Source organism: Carcharodon carcharias, chromosome 17, assembly GCF_017639515.1.
Source record: "Carcharodon carcharias isolate sCarCar2 chromosome 17, sCarCar2.pri, whole genome shotgun sequence".
NCBI lineage: Eukaryota > Metazoa > Chordata > Chondrichthyes > Lamniformes > Lamnidae > Carcharodon > Carcharodon carcharias.
In genome coordinates, this window is record NC_054483.1 from 16,932,701 (window position 1) to 16,960,598 (window position 27,898).

The following is a 27,898-nucleotide window of genomic DNA, read 5'->3' on the forward strand; positions in this document are numbered from 1 at the left end:
TCTACACTGATCGCATTTGTGCAAACAACATCACACTGATACCACTTAAAATGTGATGGCATTCTTAAAAGGCAAGGTGCCAAAATTGAGACTACTTCTAGTTTTGCATGATAGGAAAAATGTTTGAAATTCATATTTGAAATTTTGAATTAGACTGTAAGTTGCAGAATCTATCCTTCCAAAACTTTGAAGCACAGCTTGAATTTTCATGTGATATTTCTGAGACATTGTTTCTATATAGTTATATAATTAAACATGAATTATGGTAATTTTAATTTCATTTTAAACAAAACTAAGTAAATACCAGCGAGAGGAATAGCCACTGAATGATGTGTTATGTCAACATAAACCCAAAGTCCAAAAAACCGAACACAGTGTACTAGGCATTGCTTTCAATACTGGAAATACATAAAATGTTAATTCAAATTAGAAAAACTGTTGATTAAGACCAGGTGGGCAAACATTTTACGTATTTGCCAGCTCTCTGTTCTTTAACTGTTTAATTACTTTGAAAACAAAACTTCTCCCAAGCTATTTGGTCCTTTCAGAGTATACTATAATCTAAGGAGGGTTTCAGCACATAATCCAAATGACAAATTTTTAAAATTGTATAATCTAACTGCTCATTCTACTGTTCATCCTCTTCAAGCACTTAATCTTCATTTTTCAGTATTACTTCCTTTCCAGTGGGTAACTATATAAGTACCAGAAGCAGTATTGTTATCAAGCAGGCTTTAAGACTGAATTTGTTCCCTTTCAACAATTTGATCCATGTATTTAGTGGCCTTGTTTGGTTATACCTTGATGCAGTCTCAGTGGAGTCTCATGTTTCCTAAGAGTGGTATTGATGCAAATGAATAGAACAAATTAAATCTAAGATGTGAAAGGGTCAAGTGCAGACTTTTATCAAAAATCTCTAATGGGCAGAGGGATCTGGATGTACAGGTCCACAGGTCACTGAATGTGGCAAGGCAGGTGGATAAGGTAGTCAGGAAGGCATATGGCATGCTTGCCTTCATTGGCAGGGGTATTGAGAATAAAAGCTGGGAAGTCATGCTGCAGCTGTATAGAACCTTGGTTAGGCCACACTTGGAATATTGCGTGCAATTCTGGTCACCACATTACCAGAAGGATATGGAGGTGTTGGAGAGGGTGCAGAGGAGGTTTGCCAGGAATCTGTCTGGTCTGGAAGTTGGTAGCAACTTGGATTGTTCTCACTAGAGCAACGGATATTGAGGGGCAACTTGATAGAAGTTTACAAAATTATGAGTGACATGGACAGTGTAGATAGTCAGAAGCTTTTTCCCAGGGTGGAAGAGTCAATTACTACGGGACATAGATTTAAGGTGAGAGGAGAAAACTATAAAGGAGATGTGCGGGGCAAGTTTTTTACGCAGAGGGTAGTGAGTGTCTGGAATTCGCTGCCAGAGATGGTGGTAGAAGCAGGTACGATAGTGGTGTTTAAGAGGCAGCTTGACAAATACATGAATAGGATGGGAATGGAGGGATACGGACACTGGAAGCGCAAAATGTTTTAGTTGACGGGCAATATGATCGGCGCAGGCTTGGAGGGCTGAAGAGCCTGTTCCTGTGCTGTACTTTTCTTTGTTCTTTGAATCTTGCCAAGGTTTTATAGCTTACATCTTTCCAAATACATTATTTTTTCATGGATTGTTCAAAGTTTCAAGCCTATGATCTTTCCTCTAAACTAGAGGTGCTGCTCAGGTCTATGAAAATCATTATCAGTATCCATTTTCCTGAAGAATTGTAACATTCTCATATCAGCACAGTGTACATGAGGTGATTATACTCGCTGCTAATTCTCAGTTTCCTGACTTAGTGTTATGTCTGACAGTTTCTAATCAATTGCTCACATTATTAAGTGTTACTCATTGAGATGGTTCCTTTACGGTTGAAATATATTCCTGCAACCACATGATCAACATTTAACCTGCATTAAAGCAACAGGCATACATTACAGTTTGCTTAATATATCCAATTCATTTCTGCACAAAATACTTGATCCATAGCCAGAACTTGTAGTTGCCTGGCTATATTGGCTTCAAAGCCAATTGAACACAGGTTTTACTTATGACATTCCTGTTGGCTGCTTCTATTTCATTCCTACTTCTGCTATTAGGGCACAGGTGAGTCAAAAAATTGGTCTATCTACAATGTTAATGGCATCTCTAAGATAAAACCCTTGTGCGAGCAAATACAACATTACAACATTCAAGGGCATCACCATCTCTGAATCGCCCACTATCAACATCCTGGGGGCTTCCTTTGACCAGAAACTGAACTGGACCAGCCATTATAAATACTGTGGCAACGAACAGGTCAGAAGCTGAGAATCCAGTGGCAAGTAATTCACCTCCCAACTCCTCAAAGCCTGTCCACCATCTACAAGTTAGGAGTGTATTGGAATACTCTCCGCTGCCTGGGTGAGTTCAGCTCCAACACAAGAAGCTTGACATCATCCAGGACAAAGCCGCCCATTTATTTGGCACCCCAACTGTCACTCTCTCCACCACCAGCAATGTACAGTGGCAGCAGTGTGTACCTTCTACAAGATGCACTGCAGCAACTCACCAAGGCTTCTTCAACGGCACCTCCAAAACCCATGGCCTCTATCACCTAGAAGGACAAGGGCAGCAGGTGTATGGGAAGGCCACCAACTCCAAGCTCCCCCACAAGTCACACACTATCCTGACTTGGAATTATATCGCCATTCCTTCACTGTAGTTGGGTCAAAGTTCAGGATCTCCCTTCCTAATAAGCCTACAACACAGGAACCACAGTGGGTCAAGAAGGCAGCATACCACCACCTTCTCAAAGGCAATGAGGGATGGGGGTAATAAATGCTGGCCTAGTCACATCCCATGAACAAATTAAAAGTTATGCTCCAAATCTCTATTTCTGCTATACGAGTTTACAAGAAATAATTTGCTTTTGTTTTAGCATGCATATGTTAAATCAGAACTTTCTTACAGTCCCTCGAAGCAGTTGTGTTTAATGTGACCAACTTAATTTTTGAGGCCATTTTTAATCCAGTAAAATGTGTTTCCCTCAAAGTTTGATGAAATTTGAAAAGCTGGACAGCTGCCTAGTACTAAACGGCATGAGCTTTTAAAGCCTCAGTAGCGCAGGTATCTAAAAATAATAAAAGTCAACACTGGTCATTGTTCTATTAACATTTATTTATAATTGCTAACATTTAAGATCTCCCAGTATTTTCAGTTTCAAACCAAAGGCTCCTTTATACACATATCAGAATTTATGGAATGCTTGGAATATAACACAGTTTATCAAAAGTGAGTTTACATACAACACCTAACAACTAAACAATTTATACATCTCATGAAGCCAATGCAGGGGAAGTACAATGAAAAACGCTGCATGAGAAAGAGTCAGGTAAGACCAGAACTCGCCTTTTCTGTACTCAGAAGGGCTTTAATACAATGGATATTAGTCCACAAGCGATATTCAGGCAGTCTAAGCTGAGGAAAAACTCAATTAAAAGCAAAGTCATTAGCCATGACACTGCACATTGGAAAAAAATGCTTACAGATTTCATGCAGAACGCAATACAAAATGCCTGTATTTTCCACGCTATGTACCAATACATTAAGATAAATATATTACCAATATATAAGATAAATAGATCACACTACATTCCAATTAGGTTGATCCATCTTCAACTGACTTGAGTCCAAACACAAGAGAACCTAACTCAGACTGGTCCAGACAAAGAAAGGATGGAACTGAACCTCCAGATGGAATGGAAAATCTTTACCCTCAAGCCACATGACATTTTACAAAACCTATCCTTATACAAATGAGAAACGAATATGTAAACTCCCAAAAAGTCAAAGGACTACAACAAGCTGCAAATTTTAAGTGCTGACAAGTCTATTCTACTTTTGGTATTAGTACCATTGGCTTAAAGAATCATGCTTATGGCAATACGTAAAAAATACTAGCTGCGCATGCTGACTGGCCCAACATAATCACCAGCAGGTACTATTTTACTCTAGCAACCCACCAATCATTTGCTGAGAAATGCACCAACTGAAACATTCCACAATCTGTAGTCTTTCGTGAAGTTAGGAAGTTGTCTCATCTCTGCTCCAAAGTGGACTCTAGTCGTGCAACAGCAAGTCTTTTCCGATTTATGCCCAACTTGACAGTATGAAAATGTAAAGGTTTCTTGTGAAGTAAACAGTTAAAACACCTTCAAAAATCTATGAAGTAATTTGAGCACCATCCCAGAAACCAATGAGTGAGTTGGAGAATGCCACATTTCTGAGCATGAGTACAGAGAAACCAAATTTGTCATTTCAGAATGTTATTTTGTAAAACAGCATGTTTAAAATGTTTTTATTGTTCACTGGATATTTTCACCAATCTATGATCATTTGTTAACTAATAACTAATAATAACTAAGATGATACTCATGAATCATCAGTGATAGTCATTAGCTGCCTATAACACATAGGCAATCAGTTCAGCACCTTTCACACACTTGAAAGAACAATGGCAACGTCCAATTACTTGCAAGAAAGCCTCTCTGAAACCTTCACAAACCCCAATTTGTGCTGTGCACAAAATGCCTGCCTGGGTCACAGGCCTGCACGACCCGAAGACACCGATAAGACAGGTGCTTCGAATCCTACTCAGGCTGAAAGATCTCAAAATAAACACCAGAAGAGTCACAAATGTTTGCTTTGCTTAAATACAACTTCTCAAGAAGTTTAACCACTGAAAATAAATAGGTCACTTGACAAAATAAAGAATACACGAATGCGGACAGCGATGAGTTAATGCTTTGCGCCAGAGTCCCTTGGGTAGAACTCAGCCAGGATGCTCTGTGGGATTCGCTTTAGCATCTCCTTGGGGAAGATACGTAATAATTGCCAGCCGATGTCCAGGGTCTCATACACAGTGCGGTTTTCATAAGCTCCTAATGAAATAAAAGTTAGAAAGCTAAACAATCCTCTATGAGAAGACAAGAATTTCTAAGTGTTGGGATACACAGCTCAATGTTTAAAAAATGTTAACAAAACAAAATACAAGATGTTTGTTTGTATATATTAGATATATATTTATGATATGATCTATCCTTGTGTTTCAGGGCTTTTATTAAATTTGAAAATTGTAGACAGAAAGGCTGGGTAGCAAATTTGTGCTCCAGCAGAGGTCAGGTCAGATTTTATACTGTTCTCCATAACCACTACTGCTACTTACCCATGGGGAGAGGTTAGGAGGTGTGCAGCATCCGGCACCCCCTTCAATTTAACAGTCACGGGGCAGGAGATTGGAATACCAACAGTACTGGGCCTCCAACCACTTCAGAATATTGAAAGCCTAAAGTAGTCATTTGAGACCATGCTTTGAGGAAAGCAACGCAAAGATTTCCTGGAACTATGTCAGGAAGAAGAGCCATTGAAATTCTGGTGCGGTAAAAGGAACCTTACCCTGAGCTATGAAGTTCTTCTCAAATTTCTGTAAGAATTCCAGAAACAGTAGATCATCAGCAGTAAGAGCTTCCTCTCCAACCACAGCTTTCATAGCCTGGACATCCTTACCAATAGCATAGCATGCGTACTGCAGACAGAAAATAACACTGGTAAACACATCTTCAAAAGACCAAGTATTCTGGACAAAAACAGAATTACCTGGAAAAACTCAGCAGGTCTGGCAGCATCAGCGGAGAAGAAAAGAGTTGACGTTTCGAGTCCTCATGACCCTTTAACAGAACTGAGTGAATCCAAGAAAGGGGTGAAATATAAGCTGGTTTAAGGTGTGTGTGTGTGTGTGTGTGTGGGGGGGGGGGTTTGGGTGGGGGGAGAGAAGTGGAGGGGGTTGGTGTGGTTGTAGGGACAAACAAGCAGTGATAGAAGCAGATCATCAAAAGATGTCACAGACAACAGAACAAAAGAACACATAGGTGTTAAAGTTGGTGATATTATCTAAACGAATGTGCTAATTAAGAATGGATGGTAGGGCACTCAAGGTATAGTGGGGGTGGGGGGAGCATAAAAGATTTAAAAATATTTAAAAATAATGGAAATAGGTGGGAAAAGAAAAATCTATATAATTTATTGGAAAAAACAAAAGAAAGGGAGAAGAAACAGAAAGGGGGTGGGCTTGGAGGAGGGAGCTCAAGACCTTAAGTTGTTGAATTCAATAGTCAGTCCGGAAGGCTGTAAAGTGCCTAGTCAGAAGATGAGGTGTTGTTCCTCCAGTTTGCGATGGGCTTCACTGGAACAATGCAGCAAGCCAAGGACAGACATGTGGGCAAGAGAGCAGGGTGAAGTGTTAAAATGGCAAGCGACAGGGAGGTTTGGGTCATTCTTGCGGACATACTGCAGGTGTTCTACAAAGCGGTCGCCCAGTTTACGTTTGGTCTCTCCAATGTAGAGGAGACCACATTGGGAGCAACGAATGCAGTAGACTAAGTTGGGAGAAATGCAAGTGAAATGCTGCTTCACTTGAAAGGAGTGTTTGGGTCCTTGGACGGTGAGGAGAGAGGAAGTGAAGGGGCAGGTGTTACATCTTTTGCGTGGGCAAGGGGTGGTGCCATAGGAGGGGGTTGAGGAGTAGGGCGTGATGGAGGAGTGGACCAGGGTGTCCCGGAGGGAACAATCCCTACGGAATGCCGATAGGGGGGGTGAAGGGAAGATGTGTTTGCTGGTGGCATCATGCTGGAGTTGGCGGAAATGGCGGAGGATGATCCTTTGAATGCGGAGGCTGGTGGGGTGATAAGTGAGGACAAGGGAGACCCTATCATATTTCTGGGAGAGAGGAGAAGGCGTGAGGGCGGATGTGCGGGAGATGGGCCGGACATGGTTGAGGGCCCTGTCAACAACCGTGGGTGGAAAACCTCGGTTAAGGAAGAAGGAGGACATGTCAGAGGAACTGTTTTTGAAGGTAGCATCATCGGAACAGATGCGACGGAGGCGAAGGAACTGAGAGAATGGGATGGAGTCCTTACAGGAAGCAGGGTGTGAGGAGCTGTAGTCGAGGTAGCTGTGGGAGTCGGTAGGCTTGTAATGGATATTGGTGGACAGTCTATCACCAGAGATTGAGACAGAGAGGTCAAGGGAGGGAAGGGAAGTGTCAGAGATGGACCACGTGAAAATGATGGAGGGTGGAGATTGGAAGCAAAATTAATAAATTTTTCCCAAGTCCCGACGAGAGCATGAAGCAGCACCGAAGTAATCATCGATGTACCGGAGAAAGAGTTGTGGAAGGGGGCCGGAGTAGGACTGGAACAAGGAATGTTCCACGTACCCCAAAAAGAGACAGGCATAGCTGGGGCCCATGCGGTACCCATAGCCACACCTTTTATTTGGAGGAAGTGAGAGGAGTTGAAGGAGAAATTGTTCAGTGTGAGAACAAGTTCAGCCAGACGGAGGAGAGTAGTGGTGGATGGGGATTGTTCGGGCCTCTGTTCGAGGAAGAAGCTAAGGGCCCTCAGACCATCCTGGTGGGGGTTGGAGGTATAGAGGGATTGGACGTCCATGGTGAAGAGGAAGCGGTTGGGGCCAGGGAACTGGAAATTGTTGATGTGATGTAAGGTGTCAGAGGAATCACGGATGTAGGTGGGAAGGGACTGGACAAGGGGAAAGAGAAGGGAGTCAAGATAACGAGAAATGAGTTCTGTGGGGCAGGAGCAAGCTGAGACGATCGGTCTACCGGGACAGTTCTGTTTGTGGATTTTGGGTAGGAGGTAGAAGCGGGCCATCCGAGGTTGGGCGACTCTCAGGTTGGAAGCTGTGGGAGGAAGATCCCCAGAGGAGATGAGGTCAGTGACAGTCCTGGAAACAATGGCTTGATGTTCAGTGGTGGGGTCATGGTCCAGGGAGAGGTAGGAGGAAGTGTCTGCGAGTTGACGCTCAGCCTCCGCGAGGTAGAGGTCAGTGCGCCAGACACAACAGCATCACCCTTGTCAGCGGGTTTGATGACAATGTCAGGGTTTGACCTGAGAGAATGGAGTGCAGTAAGTTCAGAGAGAGAGAGATTAGAATGGGTGAGAGGAGCAGAGAAATTGAGACGACTAATGTCGCGCCGACAGTTCTCAATGAAAAGATCAAGAGAAGGTAAGAATCCAGAGGGAGGGGTCCAGGTGGAGGGAGAATATTGGAGGTGGGTGAAAGGATCCGTTGAATGGGGAGAGGACTCCTGCCCAAAGAAGTGAGCCCGGAGACGAAGACGGCGGAAGAAGAGTTCAGCATCATGCCGAGCCCGAAATTCATTGAGGTGAGGGCGTAAGGGTATGAAACTAAGTCCTTTGCTGAGCACTGAACGTTCAGCATCAGAGAAGGGCAGGTCAGGGGGTATAGTGAATACACGGCTGGGGCTGGATTTGGAAGATGGGGTGGGGACAGAGGGACTGGCAGGGATGGAGGGTCCTAGATGGGTGTTGGTGTCGATGAGTTGTTGGAGCTTGCGTTCCTTAGCACTTGAGAGAAAGAGAAAAAGTTTCTTGTTGAGGCGTCCGATGAGACGAAGAATAAAATGAAACTGGGGGCACGTGAAGCTTTGAAAAAGGGTACGGCGGTGCTGCTGGAGGGAGAGGTCGAGTGTGTTCATATGGCGGCGCATGGCACTGAGTGTGGATCTCAGAATGTGACAGGAACAGCAGTCCGAGAAACGTTTTATGTCCCGGAGATACCTGTAATCCTGGGTGGGTTCGAAACATGAGGGGTGGAATTTCAGTTGAAATCCACGTGGGGTAAGTCGGAGACGGAGAAAGTCACTGAGAAAGGAGATATGGCTGTGAAAGCAGGTTTTAGTAAACACCCCTGCCTGTCCCTCTGTCCCCACCCCACTTTGGTGCTGCTTCATGCTCTCGTCGGGACTTGGAAAAATTTATTAATTTTGCTTCCAATCTCCACCCCTCCATCATTTTCACATGGTCCATCTCTGACACTTCCCTTCCCTTCCTTGACCTCTCTGTCTCAATCTCTGGTGATAGACTGTCCACCAATATCCATTACAAACCTACCGACTCCCACAGCTACCTCGACTACAGCTCCTCACACCCTGCTTCCTGTAAGGACTCCATCCCATTCTCTCAGTTCCTTCGCCTCCGTCGCATCTGTTCCGATGATGCCACCTTCAAAAACAGTTCCTCTGACATGTCCTCCTTCCTTAACCGAGGTTTTCCACCCACGGTTGTTGACAGAGCCCTCAACCGTGTCCGGCCCATCTCCCGCACATCCGCCCTCACGCCTTCTCCTCCCTCCCAGAAACATGATAGGGTCCCCCTTGTCCTCACTTATCACCCCACCAGCCTCCGCATTCAAAGGATCATCCTCCGCCATTTCCGCCAACTCCAGAATGATGCCACCAGCAAACACATCTTCCCTTCACCCCCCCTATCGGCATTCCGTAGGGATTGTTCCCTCCGGGACACCCTGGTCCACTCCTCCATCACCCCCTACTCCTCAACCCCCTCCTATGGCACCACCCCATGCCCACGCAAAAGATGTAACACCTGCCCCTTCACTTCCTCTCTCCTCACCGTCCAAGGGCCCAAACACTCCTTTCAAGTGAAGCAGCATTTCACTTGCATTTCTCCCAACTTAGTCTACTGCATTCGTTGCTCCCAATGTGGTCTCCTCTACATTGGAGAGATCAAACGCAGAACACCTGCGGTCTGTCCATAAGAATGACCCAAACTTCCCTGTTGCTTGCCATTTTAACACTTCACCCTGCTCTCTTGCCCACATGTCTGTCCTTGGCTTGCTGAATTGTTCCAGTGAAGCCCAACGCAAATTAGAGGAACAACCCCTCACCTTCCGACTAGGCACTTTACAGCCTTCCGGACTGAATACTGAATTCAACAACTTTAAGTCTTGAACTCCCTCCTCCATCCCCACCTCCTTTCTGTTTCTTCCCCCTTCCTTTTGTTTTTTCCAATAAATTATATAGATTTTTCTTTTCCCACCTATTTCCATTATTTTTAAATATTTTTAAATCTTTTATGCTCCCCCCACCCCGACTAGAGATATACCTTGAGTGCCCTACCATCCATTCTTAATTAGCACATTCGTTTAGATAATATCACCAACTTTAACACCTATGTGTTCTTTTGTTCTGTTGTCTGTGACATCTTTTGATGATCTGCTGCTAACACTGCTTGTTTGTCCCCACAACCACACCAACCCCCTCCACTTCTCTCCCCCCCACCCAAACCCCACCCCGCCGACACACACCTTAAACCAGCTTATATTTCACCCCTTTCTTGGATTCACTCAGTTCGGTCGAAGGGTCATGAGGACTCGAAACGTTAACTCTTTTCTTCTCCGCTGATGCTGCCAGACCTGCTGAGTCTTTCCAAGTATTCTGGGCATATTGTCTTTTATACCTCATGAATGAAAGCCTGGGTCATTCAGGGATGATATCAGGAAGTATTTCTTTATTTAAAGGAAGCTGTAAGCTGGCACTCTCTCCCCAAAAAGCTGCTCAGACTAAATCAGTTGAAAGTTTCAAACTGAGATTCATAAAACTTTTAAGGAAGGGTATTAACAAATACAAAACCAAGTGAGTAAAAAGAGCTCAAGTACAAGACAGCCATAAAAAAGAATGGCAGTAAAGGTTTGAGGGCTGAATGGCCTACCCTGTTTCTCTGTTCCTTACCAGCTGGTTGGAAACATCTGCATGATCCTTGCGTGTCATACCCTCTCCAATAGCCGACTTCATCAATCGTGACAGTGAGGGAAGCACATTAATTGGAGGATAGATCTGTGGGGCAGCAGCACAAACAAACAAAGGAGTCAACTCGCACCAAGAAGTTTTCTTCTTAAAAAGGAAAATAACTAAAATTCTAAATCTGCAACTTGTGATTATTTTGTAAAAGGAAGCTGGTGGTCACATTTTTATGTTGTTTCTATTAACGCATTCACTCCTTGTGATGGAAGTATAGCAAGGCCTTTGTAAGTAACATTTAATCTAGCTCACAATGTGTTTGATCACAATGGAATGCTGTACAGGGTACTCGTGCAGTCTTTAGATTCAAAATAAAACAAAATAACTTACCTGTCTGTTGTGCAACTGTCGATCAACATAGATCTGTCCCTCAGTGATGTAGCCAGTCAGATCAGGAATGGGATGAGTGATGTCTGCATTTAACATACAAAATATCAACCAAAAAAAAAAAATCAGGCACATTAAAAGCCACCAACATCAGCACCACTGTCATTGGCACGGTGTACCAGTCTATGAAAGGACACACATCTTATCAGACTGGGAATAAATCTGGATCTATTTGTATTTTTTTGATAGCTTGTCTAGTTGAAGCCTGATTAAGGGATTTCCTCACCTGCACCAGCAGGTTACAATTTCAATAGAACACACCAAGCATCCCTCTGCCTGGTCAGAAAGGAACAAACATATGTAATGTGCTAAAACTTAACCTTCACTTTTGTTCATGTGAAAGTACACAAAGTAATTGTTAATCTTGGACACACTACTCCACAAAGACATGCAAAATTCCACAGGCTTTGAACCATGAGAAACTCAGTCTGCTTTTGGAAAGCATAATTTTACCATGAGCACAAACAGTACCTTTGGGAGAATGTCCATCAGTGGCATAAAAATAATAAAAAGGTTTCGAAGAGTTAAGTACTGTAATAATCTGGTCTCTTGTGCATTCCCAATCATAACTACTGCACCATTGGTGGCTGAGCCTTCAATTGCCTAGGCCCCAAGCTCTGGAATTCCCTCTGTAGACCTTTTGCCTCTCCAGCTTGCTTACTTCCTTCAAGACACTTCTTGAACCTACCTCTTTGATCAAGCTTTTGGTCATCTGACTTCATATCCCCTTATATGGCTCAGCATTTATAATACTCCTGTGAACTGCCTTGGGACATTTCATTAAGTTAAAAGGTGCTATATAAACTTAAGTTATTGTTGTGGTAATTTAACAGCAAGCAACTCGGTGGGCCACAACTTCCTGAGGATACCCAAGTGACAAGATTATGGGACAGCCTATGATAAGGTTTATATGGACTTCCAGAATGTTTTTGATAGCGTTCAATATCTAAAAGAGAGGAAATACTTTTACAACCAGAGAAACTTACTTCATAATTCAATTACCCTCTAGATGAAAATATTCTACCTGACTTTTTTTACTTCATCCAGTTAACCATTTGCCTGGATTCATTTTGTTTGTTCTCTTCCTTTCAGAATGACTTACAGGCTCTCATAGACTCTGATACATTGCAAGTGATACCCATAATAAATGTCCACTGAAGAATGTTCATCCTCACAATGATTACGCTTACCATCATTCGGCATGGTCAGGATGGGGATCTGTGTGATGGAACCATTCCTGCCTTCTACACGCCCAGCTCTCTCATAAATGGTGGCCAAATCAGTATACATGTAACCAGGGAAGCCACGACGACCAGGCACTTCCTCTCGAGCTGCTGAGACCTACCATGATTGAACAGTAGGACAAAATATTCTCAGCTTGTTACATATCAGTACAGTGGGCAGTTGTACACTAACTCCATCAGCCAGACTTACTGCAGAAAATGGAATCTGTTAACAATTCTCAAAAATTTAAACATCCATTAAATTCATCCTTGGAGTTACAAGCGTAATGTATTTGAAAGTCTAATTTGACTCCTGCAAATTTGACACAGAAAATGCCTTTAGCAATATCCTAAAACGTATATGCAAAAATAAACAAATTTGAAGGACATATCATCTTAATCTGCACAACGCTATGTTTCGACAAATTTCCAGCTGCTACCTAAGATTTGTCAGATTCCATAGAGTTGTTTTGGTGCAATATTCTAAGAAACCTCAAGTGGAAATGCAGCAATTCATTTCACTATGTAAAAATCCATGAACATTATACCCACAGCCCCACATCCTACATAAGACATGTAACAAGGCTTTTCCATTAAGCAGTTGTGCAACGTTTGAAAAAGTTTATTCCAGTTTTCTTGTCTAGATTTACCTCTCGAAGTGCCTCTGCATACGAGCTCATGTCGGTCAGAATAACCAGCACGTGCTTCTCACATTGGTATGCAAGGAACTCTGCGGTTGTAAGTGCAAGGCGAGGAGTGATAATACGCTCAATGCTGTGGGAGATAAGTCAACATTTAGTTCAGAAATAACACTGCTTCTCGAAATAAAAATGCCATTTGTGGCCAAGAGGCCAGTCTCTCTTTCAGAAATGAACTACAAACTTGAGTCTTTTCTGTTTTCAGTAGAACATCAAATTGTCCCAAGAACCAATATATACCGTACCTTCCAAATTTACAACTGTTATTTAAACCTGAACAATTCTCAAGATTTTTAGAACTTCAATCCAGTTACCTGAAGTCTCCCCTTTAGCAAAGAAAACGGCCCAACTTCCTTCACCCTTACTCATAACTTAGAATACTGACCCTCGGTCACGCTTGTTGTAATTTCTTGTCCAGCCTGTTTACATCAAATTGTGTAAACAGCATTCAACTCTCGACACAAGGGTCAGCTCAGATACACATCAGAGCTTCCAAACATTATGCAATGCATCTCAGGGCCTTCATCAATAGCAATAATCTCCATTCCAGAGCCTTCAGGCCGGTGGAATGCTGACATGAATTCAGTTGTAAATGAAAATACAGCATTTCCCCAAGCTCCCCTGTGGAAAAACTAACTTACGTTGGGTCGTTAGCCAGATTCAGGAACAGACACACATTATCCATTGAACCATTCTCCTCAAAGTCCGACTTGAAGAATCTGGCAGTTTCCATGTTTACCTTGAAGGAATAAGGTTTTTGTCATAACTTTAAATTCACTCAGTCCCTCTCCAAATAGTTGAACTAAACCGTTTCCTAATCATATGTTATTTTCAGTATTTTGTACATATAGTACGTTATGGCATCATGAGTGAGCTTTCCATTCTGGCTTAAAAACTGATTTGAGGAAAAGGCAATAGTGTTAAAGTACACTTATATACTTTCCACTTGTAACACAGACTTTCAATTTTGGGCCTTACTCTGCTCACAGAAGGTGGAGGGACAATGGATGCTCAGTGTATAGATGCTGACAGGGGACTTCATCAGAATGTTGACCCGCTATTAATAAGAAAACCATGGACTGTGAAAAAGTCCCTTTGTCCCATTTACCTCAGTGGGCCAGAAACAGAGGCTAAATTTCCAAGAACTTAGCTTGGTTCAGCCTTCAGTACATCAATTTTCTCTAAGCCATGTATTTCCCAAAGTGTCTTTGTCTTCAATGACCGGGTGGAGATTCCTCTTGCTGCTACCTCAGTTGGATCCAGTTAGCAAAAAGCCATATGCAACCCACTGACAGTAGCAGCAGTTCGAGGTGACAAGTACCATCCCATTGCCCTCCCCATTCTGTAGGAAGTTGCAATTTTTTGCTAACAATTCTAGATTCTCTCGGCTTTCAAGGATCACTCTATCCAAGTTGATAAAAAATACCAAGGGAAACTGAACAGATCAAAGAGTCTGGGTAGAGTGTTCGACTTGAGAACACTAATTCCCCACACAAGGTAGATGCATACCATGCACCCCAAGACCTCTTTGGACAGTCTTAACTAAGCTCCTGCTACTTCTCCTTCATAGGCTGTAAACAACACAACTTTCTCTATATAGCTTCACTTCCTCCTGCTTCATGTAGGCCAACTTCAAGCACATAATTTTGATCGTTTTGGGGAAAGTGATAGCTCATTAGATACTTACACCCATTGCAGCAAACACAATGGCAAAGTTCTCTTCACTGTAATCCAGAACATCTTTGGATTTCCTTACAAGACCAGCTTGACGACAAATCTGGGCAGCAATCTATCACAAGATAACAGATCAGGATCACACCCATTATTAAATATTCTATTGTCACAAGAAAAAGAGTTGGTTCACTGCTACTTTGATGGCATCTATTTTGTGTATTCGTGCCAAGTGTCTCAATCTCAACAACCTACAGTCCAAATATGCAGCATGCCACAAGATTTGCATAGTGCCCAAATTGTGTGAGCTCATGGCTCTCAAGGTATTTGATCCAGCACAATTCTGGCTCCTTTATGCTGTATTTAGGAATCTCTGGTCACAACAATCGTATTGCAGCTCCATTTAAGTGGGAGAAAGAAAAAGTGACTTTCATTTTTGTATAAATTCTCTGCTATCTTTGTTGGTTTTCTCATGTCCTTCTTAAACCTCTGCATGACTCAACAGGAGGTACCAAAATGGAATAGAACCCAACATTGTTATGAGCCAACTGAGTCGGTCAAACTCTCCCCTCGGCTGAGGCCCCAATTTAAACAACCACTCATCTATGCAGTTTTATGGGCACTGCAGACAGGTTCTCTCATATATAAAATCAGAAATTAGCTAGTGCCTGCTGATATTCTCACCCCTGCTTTGTGAGGGCTGAGCGGGCCCCGTCATTTACCTCATTGTGTGGTAAACCAGCTGCTGAGAAGATGGGAATTTTCTGTCCTCGAGCAATGCTGTTCATGCCATCAATAGCAGAAATCCCAGTCTGAATCATCTCCTCAGGATAGATGCGACATTGAGGATTTATGGGCTGACCTAAGAAATCCCAGCAATGGTGAAACATAATTTAAAGAAAACAAACTGTAACCAGCTAGCAAGACTGAAGTAGATTTTACTGAAGTGGAACATCCCGCAGTGTGAGCCTCAGTTAGACTTTTCCTTCAACATTCAAAAATAGGCCCTGCTGGAAGTGCAAGCTAGTAATAACATGGCAAGGGCAACGGGGATTCTAGAATCTTAGTGAATGATAGGACTAACAGTATATTCTTTTAAATATTTTAAGGTTTCAGATAAACAGAAAAGTAATGGAGGGGGATGGGGCCAACTAGAGTCAAACCAAGTACAGAAAGATAAATAAACAGAAGGGAGGAAATTAAGAGAGAAAAGGGAGACAGAAAAGGAGAAGAAAAAGTCTAAAATTTATATTAAAAAACACTCTGACAACAATGTACAATGCATTTAATGGGCAGAGAGTAAACTGTCCTTTTCACAAGGCTAATGGCAGAGCAAATCATGCAGCAACTTCTGGAGCTTTACAATTCATAGGTTATCTCTTCCTCACCACAAGTTGCTGGATGATTTACACAATAATAACCTGTGCATTAAACTCACCATTATTAAAGCAGCAAAATCAGGGCCAATGATTTACAGAGTTTGTTATCAGATATCAAATGTCCAAAACTTCTTCCCATGAATGTCCCAAGGTACAGTATTTACTACACAGGTAGAGATATTACACAGCAAGCTGCCACAAGCATCAATGACATTCATAATCTATTTTTGGTGACATTAGTTGAAGAAAGAATGTTGGCTCGCCCATGTACCCAACTCCCTGTACTTCTTTGAATTGTGCCGTGGCAGCTTTAACCCTCACCTTAGCAAGCAGACAAGCCTTTGTTTAATGTGTCAGTCAAAAGAGCGCATCCCAGACATTGCAGAATTCTCAGTATCAGACTGAAGTGTCAGTTTAGCATTTTTTTCTCTCAAAGTCCAGTGACACTTCAGGTAGGAATATGACATACAAAGGATAAAAGCAAAAAATTACGGATGCTGGAAATCCAAAACAAAAATAAAAATACCTGGAAAAACTCAGCAGGTCTGGCAGCATCTGCGGAGAGGAACACAGTTAATGTTTCGAGTCCATATGACTCTTCAACAGAACTAAGTAAAAAGGAGGTTTGGAACAAATGCGAGATCATTTAACAGTTAGCATAAATTTCAGTGGTTAAAAATTTTCACCACATTTAGCCAAGTTAGTCCTGGGTTTGAGAGGAGATACTTGATTAGAGTTCCTGTCAGAGCCACAGAAAAGGTATGGTGCAGAGAGGCCATTCAGCCCATTGTGTCTGCGCCGGCCGAAAGAAACTAGCCGCTCATTTTATTCCCACTTTCCAGCAGCTGGACAGTAGCCTTGCAGGTTACAGCACTTCAGATGCAGATCCAGGTACCTTTTAAATAAGTTAAACATTTTGGCCTCAACCACCAACTTTGGCAGTGAACTCCAGACACCCACCACCCTCTGGGTGAAAAAGTTTACGTCCCATCTAATCCTTCTATCAATCACCTTAAATCTATGCCCCGTGTTAATTGACCCCTCAGATCGGTGAAACAAGTCTTTCCCATCTACTACTCTAGCTAGGCCCTTCATAATTATATACACCTCAATTAGGTCACCCCTTAGCCTCCTCTGTTCTAACGAAAACAACCCTAGACTAACCAATCTCCCCTCATAAATGTAATTTTCAAGCCCTGGCAATATTCTTGTAGATCTCCTCTGCACTCCCCCCAGAACAATTATGTCTTTCCTGTAATGTGGTAACCAGAACTGTACACAAAATTCTAGCTGTGGCCTAAGCACCATTTTATACAGTTCCATCATTACATCCCTGCTTTTGGATTCAATACCTCACCCAATAAAGGAAAGCATTCCATATGCTTCCTTGACTGCCTTATCCACCTGTCCTGCCACCTTCAAGGACCTGTGGACATGCACTCCAAGGTCTCACTTCCTCAACCCCTCTCAAAAACTTGCTGTTTATTGAGTATTCCTTTGCTTTGTTTGCCCTTCCCAAATGCATTTTCTGGATTGAATTCCATTTGCCACTTCTCCGCCCACTCAACCAAACCATTGATATCATTGACAGCTATCCTCCTCACTGTCAACTACACTGCCAATTTTTGTCATCTGCAAATGTCCCAATTACGCCTCCCACATTTAAGTCACAAGTATGTACAACAAACAGCAACGGCCCCAACACTGTGCCCTTGGAACACCACTGGAAACCATTTTCCATTCGCAAAAACATCCATCAACCATTATCCTGTTTCCTGTGACTGAGCCAATGTTGGATCCAACCTGCCACCTTCCCCTATTTCCCATGAAATCTCATTTTCCTGACCAGTCTCCCATGTGGCACCTTGTCAAATGCCTTACTGAAATCCATGTAGACAACATCTACTGCTCTACCCTCATCAATCCTCTTCATTACTTCCTCAAAAAATTCTATTAAGTTAGTAAGACACAATCTTCTCCTAACAAAACCATGCTGACTATCCCTGATCAATCCATGCCTACCTAAGTGACAGTTTAACCTCTCAGAATTGTTTCCAATAACTTGCCCACCACCGAAGTCAGGCCGACCTATAATTTTCTGGCCTATCCCTCGGATCCTTTCTAAGTAATGGTACAATGTTTGCAGACCCCCAGTCCTCTGGGACCTCATCTCTATCTAGTGAGAATTGGAATATGATCCTCAGAGCATCTGCTATTTCCTCCATGGCTTCCTTTAACAGCCTGGGATACAATCCATCTGGCCCTGTGACTTATCTACCTTCAAGAATGCCAGTACGTCCTCTCCTACTATGCTGACTGCACATTTCTCCTCTTTAACTAATATGTCGTAACTAAAAATCCCGCTCCTTAGTGAAGACAGAGACAAAGTGCTCATTGAGAACCCTGCCCACATCTTCTACATCAACCCACAAGTAACCATGTACATCCCTGATAGGCCCTACCTTTTCCTTAGTTATTCTCTTGCTCTGAATGTACTGGTAAAACATCTTAGGATTTTCTTTTGCTTTACCTGCCAATTTTTTTTGTATCCTCTCTTTGCTTTCCTAATTTCCATTTTTACTTCACCCCTGTATTATACTCCTCTTGGCTTTCTACAGTGTTAAGTCTTTTGTGGCTGTCATGAGCTTTTTTTTCCTGCTTTATCTTGGCCTGTATGCTTCTGGATAAGCAGGGGTTTCTAGATTTGGCAGTACCACCCTTTTTTTTATGGGGACAGGTCGAAACTGTGCCCGTACAATCTCGCCTTTGAATAACTCCCACTGATTTGACACAGTCTTTCCTTCTAATAGTTGTATCCAGTTTACTCTCACCATTCTTGATTATTATCTGTTGCATGCTGAATGTACAGAATGTGAACATCAATGGTGGACGTGAGGCTCTACGGTGATGCAACATGCAAATAAAATATGCTGAGCACTCATAATCTAACTTATGGAGGAAGAAAAGCACAAGATTGATGTAGCAGAAGATGAAAGGCACCAATGGAATCACATCTGAGCATAGATCAGCACTTGCAAGAAGAGTGTTAGGGGGTTTGGCTGGAGGGACTTCGGAGAAGGAATTGGTTTAATTTCACTGCAGAATTTATGGGGAAAAAGTTCAATGATACAAGTATCCCCCATACCCATAATGTCCAAGTAGTCCTCAGCAAGGACAGTGGGACCTCGGTCGATTGGCTTTCCAGATCCATTGAATACACGACCTGGAATAAACAAAAAAAATTACATTTTGTACAAAAATCCTGAAACAATTTTCTTCACTGCTTCCATGACTGTATTTCACAAAACATATTTTACCACTGTACCATACAGACAGAAGTCTAGATTTCATTCATGTTGTTGAAGTACAACAAAGTATCATCTATGAACATACAAATTAGGAGCGCAAGTAGGACATTTGCCACTCCAGCTTGCTCCGACATTCAATAAGATTATGGCTGATGTGATTGTGGCCTCAACTCCAGTCCCTATACCCTTTGACACACTTCTCAATCAAGAATATATCTAACTCAGCAAGGTACAAAATATTAAAAGATAGGAGGGCTGAAGGTGCACTATACTAGACTGTGTCCATTTGTCTGAGACTGGGTTTGAATCCAGTCTGTCCGCTTGCTTCAAGTGAAATTAATTCAGGTAGTCGTTATTTGATTCCTGGTGGGTACTGACCCTCAGCACAAACCTCCTCCTAAAACTGGTTCAGGTGGTTCCAGTGCCAAGATAGAGGGAAAAAAAAACTGCTGTAGTTGGTGTGCTCTTCTTGAGCTGAGCCACATTGCTACAGAGCGTTAACCAGTATCTAACTGGAAACATTTGATGCTCCCACTGTTAATCAAGATGGGAAAGTGCTAACATCCTGCACTTAATCAACAAAAAGTATTTTAACAAGTAACTTAAAGTAAACTGGTCTGCCATATAGCGCTGCATCTGCATTTGGCCCTTGTCTATGATCACAGATACACACTCTCGCTCACCTCTAGCTGTGATTAAACATAAGAACAGATTGCAAAATCCAGACTCCATCTTGAGAATCACTATTTTGACGACACTCTGCACACGATGGCCATGATGTCCTCGACACTTACCAAGCATATCTTCAGACACTGGGGTCCGCAGGATGTCTCCGGTGAATTCACAACTCGTTTTCTTTGCATCAATACCAGAGGTTCCTTCAAACACCTGTTAAAACAGGATAAAAAGGAAAATGTGTAATATTCCATGGGTGTGGCTTATATTTCACTGTCCCTAATGGTGAGATTTCTCACCACTAAAAACATGACACACATGGGGTATATTGTGAAACAACACCATCGAACAACATTCACAGCATAATTTATCTTTAGTCAACCACTTGGCTACAGCAGAGGTATTTTGTGTGCATAAAACAACTTGCATCTGTCTGGTGTGTAAGACAATTTATGAGACTATGTGCCTATGATTCTCTTGTCTAGCAGAGTTGGACAATCGAAGTACTCTCCTTAGTTGAATACATTATGGTGACTCATTCAATGGTTTCACTCTCCTAAATTTATACTGCTCGAGATGTGAGGTTGTCACAACTTCAGAATGGTCTGATACCCTCTTCTAACTGTTTAGTGACAAGAGGATTGTAAGCACAGTCCTGATGACAAACACTGAGTTAACTATTGACGCACAATGCCTCAGTGACACTCAAACATTAGTTTGGGAAATAATGTACTGAAATAGTAAATGACAGTTGAACATAGATGTATTGGGGCTTTGAAAATAAAAATCACTCCTGGGGTGTGGGCAGCACTAGCTGGACTGGTATTTATTCCCCATCCTGAGATGCCACAGCAAGGCAGTGGTGTGCCTTCTTGGACTGCTGTAACTGTAGTAGTTTGGTCCAACTGAGTGACCTGCTAGGTAGTCAGTTTGGAGCCAACCACCTTGGTGTAGCACCGGAGTCTCCTTGGATGCGCGTATGAGACTATGTGCCTACGATTCTCTTGTCTAGCAGAGTTGGACAATCGAAGTTCTCTCCTTAGTTGAATACATTATGGTGACTCAAAGGACTTTCTTTCCCTCAAAGGACATTAGAGAACCAGCTGGGTTTTCCCAACAATCTGAGCTGTGTGGCCACTTTCACCGATGCCAGATTTTAGTTGCAGATGTAACTTTAAATTGGATTCAAATTCTCTGGTGGAAGTTGACTCATGTTTGTGAATATTGGATTATGAGTCCGGGCCTATGCATTAATAGCCCAGTAATATAAGCAAAACCACTACCAAACCCATGACCTATGTTACAGAATGACAGAATAGAAATTTACCTGAGTGACTGATCTCAGCCATACCACTGGCAGAGCACAGGCCAAGCATATGCCTAAGGGAAAGAAGGGAGCCTCAGAGAAATGACAATATGGGCAGAACTAACAGAGCGATAAGAATCAAGAGTTTAGATACTAATAGCAGAAACTTGGTGGAACAAATGTTGGGAAGTTGAAATACCAGTTGCAAATGCTGCAGGACAGTCAGTGTCTGAAAGAGATAAGTTAATTATTTGGGTTTTAAACCTTTTTTAGAACCAGAAATGTTAACCTCTCTTGAAAATGCTGATTGAGCGGCTGAGCACATCATCATCCACATTCTGTTCGATGTTAAATGCACGTTGCCAGTTTACCTGGATACTGATGGACTGAATGCCTCATCATACCTGAACCACTGCCTTCGAGCCACTGACTTCCAGTACCTGCCCACTGCGCCTGGTGCCATCTGGGAGTGTCAGATGCACAATCTCAGCATACCTGGGAAACTAGAGGTAAAACATTTTACAGATAGTGGATTCCTTATGTGACAGACACTGGAAATATCAACATTTTAAATCAAAGCATTGGACACAATCTCATCTGGTATTACGGCAGCTTCTAAATATCACTAATTGCTGTCTGAAGGATGACCACTGCTTTACGTGACAACATACATTTTGCACTTCAGTGACCTCAACTATAGAGCTGTCAACCCTCCCGGTTTGACTGGGAGTCTACTGGAATCAGCCTCGATCTCCTATTGGTTATTGAAAGCAATCTGAGAGATTTCAAAATATATTTTAAGCAAATATATTAATACAATGCAAAGAAGCTCATCATTCGTTGAAAAACAGTGATCTGATTGGATTCTTGGCAGCATGATAACATAAAATGTAAACCAGTACAGATGCGCACGGATAATTCTGAGTCACAGCTGGACCAACCTGTCAACAGTAGCAACCACCAAGAAGAGGAAGAAACTATAACTCCCAACATGAGGCATTACAACATGGTGACATCACATCAGGTGCAGTACTGCCCTATCAAATTCAATTTTTTTTGTCATAAAGCGAAAAAAGCTGTCGGGGGACTCTAATTGGCTGGGATTTTGGCAGGCCGCAATGGAATTGATGGGTTTGAATTTCATTGAGGTATCAGGTGCAAGCAGCAAGCGTTAGTCCGACTGCCATGAGCATGACTGGAGCATTCAGGCCACTTCACCTGGTTATTAAAAACACATAGGTGGAGAAAGAGAAAAAAAATTCTCCTCAGTCTCAGCAGCTTTTAATATCCCCATTTGAAACCACAGTGTTGGATCTTGCATCAAGCTTCTTAAGAGTAAAGCTTTTTTCTCCTCTGAACTTTAATCGTCTTTCACACTCGCGGCAAATTCTTCCTGTTTGCCTAATTAAAGTTGGTGTGTTTTCCTTCTCACTTACCCTGAGAATCTGCTTGAGCCATGCCACCGGCTTTCCGTGATATCACGTCTGCTGATATCTCCCAGATTATGCCCAGCCAGAGTTGGCGACTGTACTCAACTACCAATTTGAACTGAATACAAATTCACAATCTGACATTGTACTGAAACTCAAGTTCTCCAGATTATTAATCAAGGCCTCCAAATCACTCTCGACTAACCCAGGATGCCGTAACCACTGAACTGAGACCCTTTCCTAAAATACCTGGAGATAGGCAGAGAGCAATAAGACAGCATTTTTAGAATCACAGAATCTTACAGTACAGGAAGCAGCCATTTGGCATAATGTGCCTGTGCTGGCTCATTAAAGTCCCACACCTCAGCTTTTATCTCGCAACCCTTCAAATTCATCCTCTTCAAGTACATGTCCAATTGCTTTTTCAAAGATCCTATTGAATCGGATTTCACCACCTTTTCATGTAGTAAGCTCCAGGTCTTAACAACCCTTTATAAATAAAAAATAATCTCAATTTCCCTTTTGTTTTGCCAATTTCAAATGTTTTCAAGTCCAAATAAAGTTAGGTAAATAAAGTAAAGCGGGAAAATTGGAGTACCAATAAAACAGAGTACCAGTAAAAACCAAGATTATTCCAAGTTTTAAAATGGTTTTAATCTCTTTCATTATTAATGGCAAACTAAATTTGTCAGCAACTGAAGTGATACATCTTGATTAAAAACTATTGGTTATACTCGGGTGGAGGAAGGCTGGTTGCTGTGGTAGAGTAGAGGGATTTGTGTCCAATTCACAATATAATACAAAGAGCTCCTCAAATGGAATTTTATGGCAAGAAGTAGAGAATATAAAAGTTGAATGGTGAATCTATGTAAAACCTTAGTAAGACCACTGGTGGAGTACAATGGGCTCAATACTATTGGAAGCATGTTGGAGCAAAAGGGGGTAGGGCACAGATATGAGCAAATAAAAAGACTTGCAAAATTGGAGCCATTTCATTACAGAAGGAAATTAAGGGATGATTCAATAGATAAAATTATGAAGGGAAGCGACAGAGGAGATAGATATAGTCTGCTTCCAGTGATTGAGTGGTCTAGGAAGACATATATAAGGCTAAACATAAAAGATTTGGGATAAAGTGAAGGGAAAACTTAAAAAAAAACACACTAAGTGTGGAAAGGCTGTGGAGTGAATGGAGCAGTGACTAGGTTAACATTTAACAACAGGTTGACAGAAAAAGGGATGAAGAGTTTTGGGAACAGGACATTTGTCTGGGATTAGGATCACTGCTGATATGAAGGCTAAACACCAAAGACTGAATGCACTGAAACGACTGTGGAATTCTATGTAATATGACAGAGAACATTGAGGTCTGTACCTTGACTTGATCCAGGATTACCAACGGCCCATTAACACCAGACACAGTTTTGTAAGCTGCAAAGTAAAATGCTGCATTAATTCATTTGTATCGAAGTTAATAAACCCCGAACTTGGTTACTGGGATGCAAAATACATCTTAACTTTGTTGAATTTTAAACTTACATTTGTCAAAATGTAAAATTGTACGTATTGCCAAAGTACAAGTGGAATTCTGCAGCATCTCATTTCCAATTAGCTACCGTATGCCCACATGCATTTCAAATGAACAGGACGGATTGGTTTGAGATTTTGAGATTAGCATCAGACATTTTAGATCATTAGTGCAATGAATGCTGGCCAGCGTCACCCACATCCCATGAACAATTTTTTAAAAAAATGCAAGCCAAGGCGAAGTCCAGTCATGACACTGTTAACAATGTAAAGGGTAGATGTTCAGTTGGCTTATACAAGGCTCCAATTGGAACATCAAAATGTTTCAATTATATCAATCATTAATATTTAGAGAACAGGTGAAGCTGTATCAAACTCCAGCATTGATAGTACACTGAAAAACTTGTTATTCAATGCTGTTAATTATGAAATATAAAATTGATGTTTAGAGAAAAGGCAGCTCATTCACTTTAATCTGAGGAAGACAAATCAGAATTTGACAGACTAGGAGCTGTGGAAGAGTGTCATTGTACATAAATGACCCAAAACTGGTAGACAGGTACAAAAACTATCTAAAAGGTGAATAAAATGTTGGTCCTTCTCTTAAAAGGGTTGTAAGGCAAAAGGGAGGAAGTTATGCTTCAATCGTACAGAACCTTAGTCAGATCCCACCTGGAACTGTGTGTCACTTTTGGGCACCAAATCTCAACAAGAATGTGTAAGGGATACAGCACAGATTTACGAGGGCTTAAAATGTTATGATGATGGAAAATTGCATAAATTACACTTGTGCAATTGAGTTTAGAGGGTTAAGGGTGATCTAATCAAGATATTTGAAATGATTAACAGAATCAATATGGTAGAGGAATTCAGAAGAAACAACCTCAAAATCAGCACTAGGCCATTTAAAAGTGAAATCAGGAAGCATCTGCCACACAAAAGCTAGCAGAAATCTAGAACTCACTCCCCCAAAGGACTGTGAATGCTGAGTCAATCGAAGCAGTCAAGACTCCAATCCATCGATTTTTTTTATTACATAAAAGATATCAATGGACATGGATCAAAGACGGGGAAATGGAGTCGAGGCACAGGTCAGCCATGATCTCACAGAATGGTCCACTCCTCTTCCTATGTTGGGTTGAGCAGAACAGTGAGTAAATGCTTCATCTGTCTATTTTTTGAATCCATTGAAAAGGCCATTTACATTTTCATTTTTGCTCCAATCAAGGTCTGAGGTTAAGTGAATTCCTGAGGCACATCCTAACCAGAACAGGAGAGGACTGCTGGAGGAGAGGTCCTTATCAGCCCAGTGCACTCCTGTTAAAAAGAAAGATGGTAATGCTGCCTGTTCTTTAAAATTTCCAAAATCCTTCTGGAGAATCAGCTGTTTTTGCTGCTGGGTTTTGCCAGAAATGACCACTTATAAGCATGACAAAAGACATCATTTCATTGACCTGGCACCTCACAGAGGAAAGGGACAAGTTAAAAGGCAAAGCTTTGTGGCCCAGGTGAAATTGTTAATGAAGCAGGGTTTGACCCAAGGGCTGGAGTATGGACAATCTACCATAATGGCTCTTCAGGTGTTCAGGCAAAGATTTTCTCTGCAATGTTTTCCCTGCAGTGACATCATGAAACTAAAATATTAACAGTTGAACAGAATCACTGCAGGAAAATTCTACACAAAAGCATGATGCAGGTTAGCAAAGAATAAATGAGACCAAGACTGAGAAGTTATCCCTTTAAAGAATTTTCAAATTACAGAACGTGTTATCAGATCCCGGGTCTCACAGAAATACCTGCTCCACCCCAACCACATGTGAGTGAGGGACAGAAATGCTTCCCCATTGTTCTGGCACCAGGGCAGTGACAGAAATACCTCCTTCTTCCCTCCCTCTAGCACAATGTGTGACTGCCTATTCCCCCACCCCCTCTCCTGACATCCAGCATTGTTTGGGGGCATTTATTCCCCCCCACTCCAACTATGTGTAAACCTGTCTCGTCCACCTTCTCAATTTCACTCCAGCAGTGTCTCCCCTGCCCTCACTCCAGCACAGATTGTAAGCAAAATAAAAGCTAGAAATATCCAGCAGGTCAGGCAGCATCTTTGGAGAGAGAAAAAGTTAATATTTCAGGTTATCCAACTTCTGTCAGAATTGTCACCCTCTCCACTGGCACATGTGAATGCCTGTTCCCACACAGCCACATGAAGTCTATCTCAGCATTATTTTTAAAACGATGAGTTTTTGCCTTGACTTTCAGATGGTGTTCCAGGCTCTAACCACCACGAGGTGAAAAGAATTTCTCAACTCTCCTCTAATTCTTCTACCATTTATTGACCGATTATTGACCTCTCTGCTAAGGGAAACAGATAATTCCTATCCATTCTGTCTAGGTCCATCATAAATTTATACATCTCATGTAAATCTCCCCTTTGACCAGCAGTTCCTAAATAATGGGTAAGAGCATTTAGGGTCACACGCTCCCCTGCCTCAAAGACTGCACACCGCGTCAAGGGCCAAGTGGCAACTGACCCTAGCTTGGGATTTTTTTCTTCTTCTCAAAGTATGTAAAAACATCGTCTGCATGACCACGGCTGCAAACTGCCTTGGGCTGTCAGAGCTGCCGCACCTCCCCATGAGCCACCACTGATTGGCTGACCTGGATTTATCGGAGTGGGGGTAGGAAGGAGCGGAGTTGATTAAAGTGTGTGTTTTGTGTGAGTGGTTGGAGGATGGCAAGAGGGACTGAAATCCTCAATAGAAAGTTAAGAGTTTATTTGATTTGTTTCACATTAAAATCAATGTTGTCAAGATAGCCTTTAGATATGAAGTTGGTGCAGGTAAGTAATTCAGAATGCAAATATGAATGTCAATCTAACATTTCTGCTGTAGCTGGCCAAGGACTGGGAGCTGGAGCAGCTCAGGTGAAGGGCTAGACTGGTGAGTAATACTTTTATGAAATACTTTAAAAAGACAAATTTTCATATTTATACAATGTGTTATATATTGATCTGTAATGCACAAACTTTAAGTATATACTTAACGTTGTTTTTCAGTTGGTGTCTGGTGTGACGTTAATTTTCGAAGTATTAAAATGGGGTCACATTGGTAAATAGTTTGGGTAACATCGTTTTAGACTAGGGTTGCAAAGAAAACAACCCCAGTCCATCATCATACTTAAAATTCCCCAGTCCTGGCAAGACTCACAGTGACACGCTCAGTATTACTATTTTATGTCTCTTCCCCTCTCCGGCAGTGCGGGTAGGCGGGCGGGATCACACAGTTGGTTGAGGATCAGTCCTTCCACCAGTACTGTATGTGGGTGGCTTATCATCCTCTCCCCCGCCACCTCCTGCAAACAGGGCCGCACTGTTGGTGGTCATTCTCGATCATCTCGCCTCACCCCTTTCCCATTGTAACACTCACTAAGCCTTGGCTGCGACATGTAGTCCCTGCTGACCGCCTGAACGTGCTCGCGGCTCCCCGAGCTCGTTATGTCACCCATGGCTCCGTTCACCATCCTCCCGAACCCCTTCATCGCCATCTTGTCTGTTGTAGATGACGGGGGAAGACTGC

General features: G+C 42.2%; 1 protein-coding gene across 5 annotated transcripts; it reads right to left on the bottom strand.

The window, feature by feature from the left end:
- Positions 1-3,179: 3,179 nt before the first annotated feature.
- LOC121289815 (V-type proton ATPase subunit B) lies at positions 3,180-27,898 on the bottom strand. Of its 5 annotated transcripts, XM_041209677.1 has the most exons (14): positions 27,749-27,898; positions 24,172-24,227; positions 21,771-21,869; positions 20,180-20,273; positions 19,223-19,300; positions 15,421-15,560; positions 14,715-14,816; positions 13,669-13,766; positions 12,980-13,103; positions 12,297-12,447; positions 11,050-11,132; positions 10,651-10,755; positions 5,478-5,607; positions 3,180-4,963 (listed from the first exon to the last, which is right to left on the bottom strand). In XM_041209677.1, exons 1-14 carry the CDS (start codon positions 27,864-27,866, stop codon positions 4,821-4,823), a joined length of 1,521 nt encoding a protein of 506 aa, XP_041065611.1. In that variant the 5' UTR covers positions 27,867-27,898; the 3' UTR covers positions 3,180-4,820. The 5 variants fall into 5 exon arrangements, with proteins under 5 accessions (XP_041065611.1, XP_041065612.1, XP_041065613.1 ...); XM_041209678.1 differs by lacking the exon at positions 21,771-21,869 and having other exon boundaries at positions 27,749-27,892; XM_041209679.1 differs by lacking the exons at positions 21,771-21,869; positions 24,172-24,227; positions 27,749-27,898 and adding exons at positions 21,388-21,440; positions 21,631-21,709.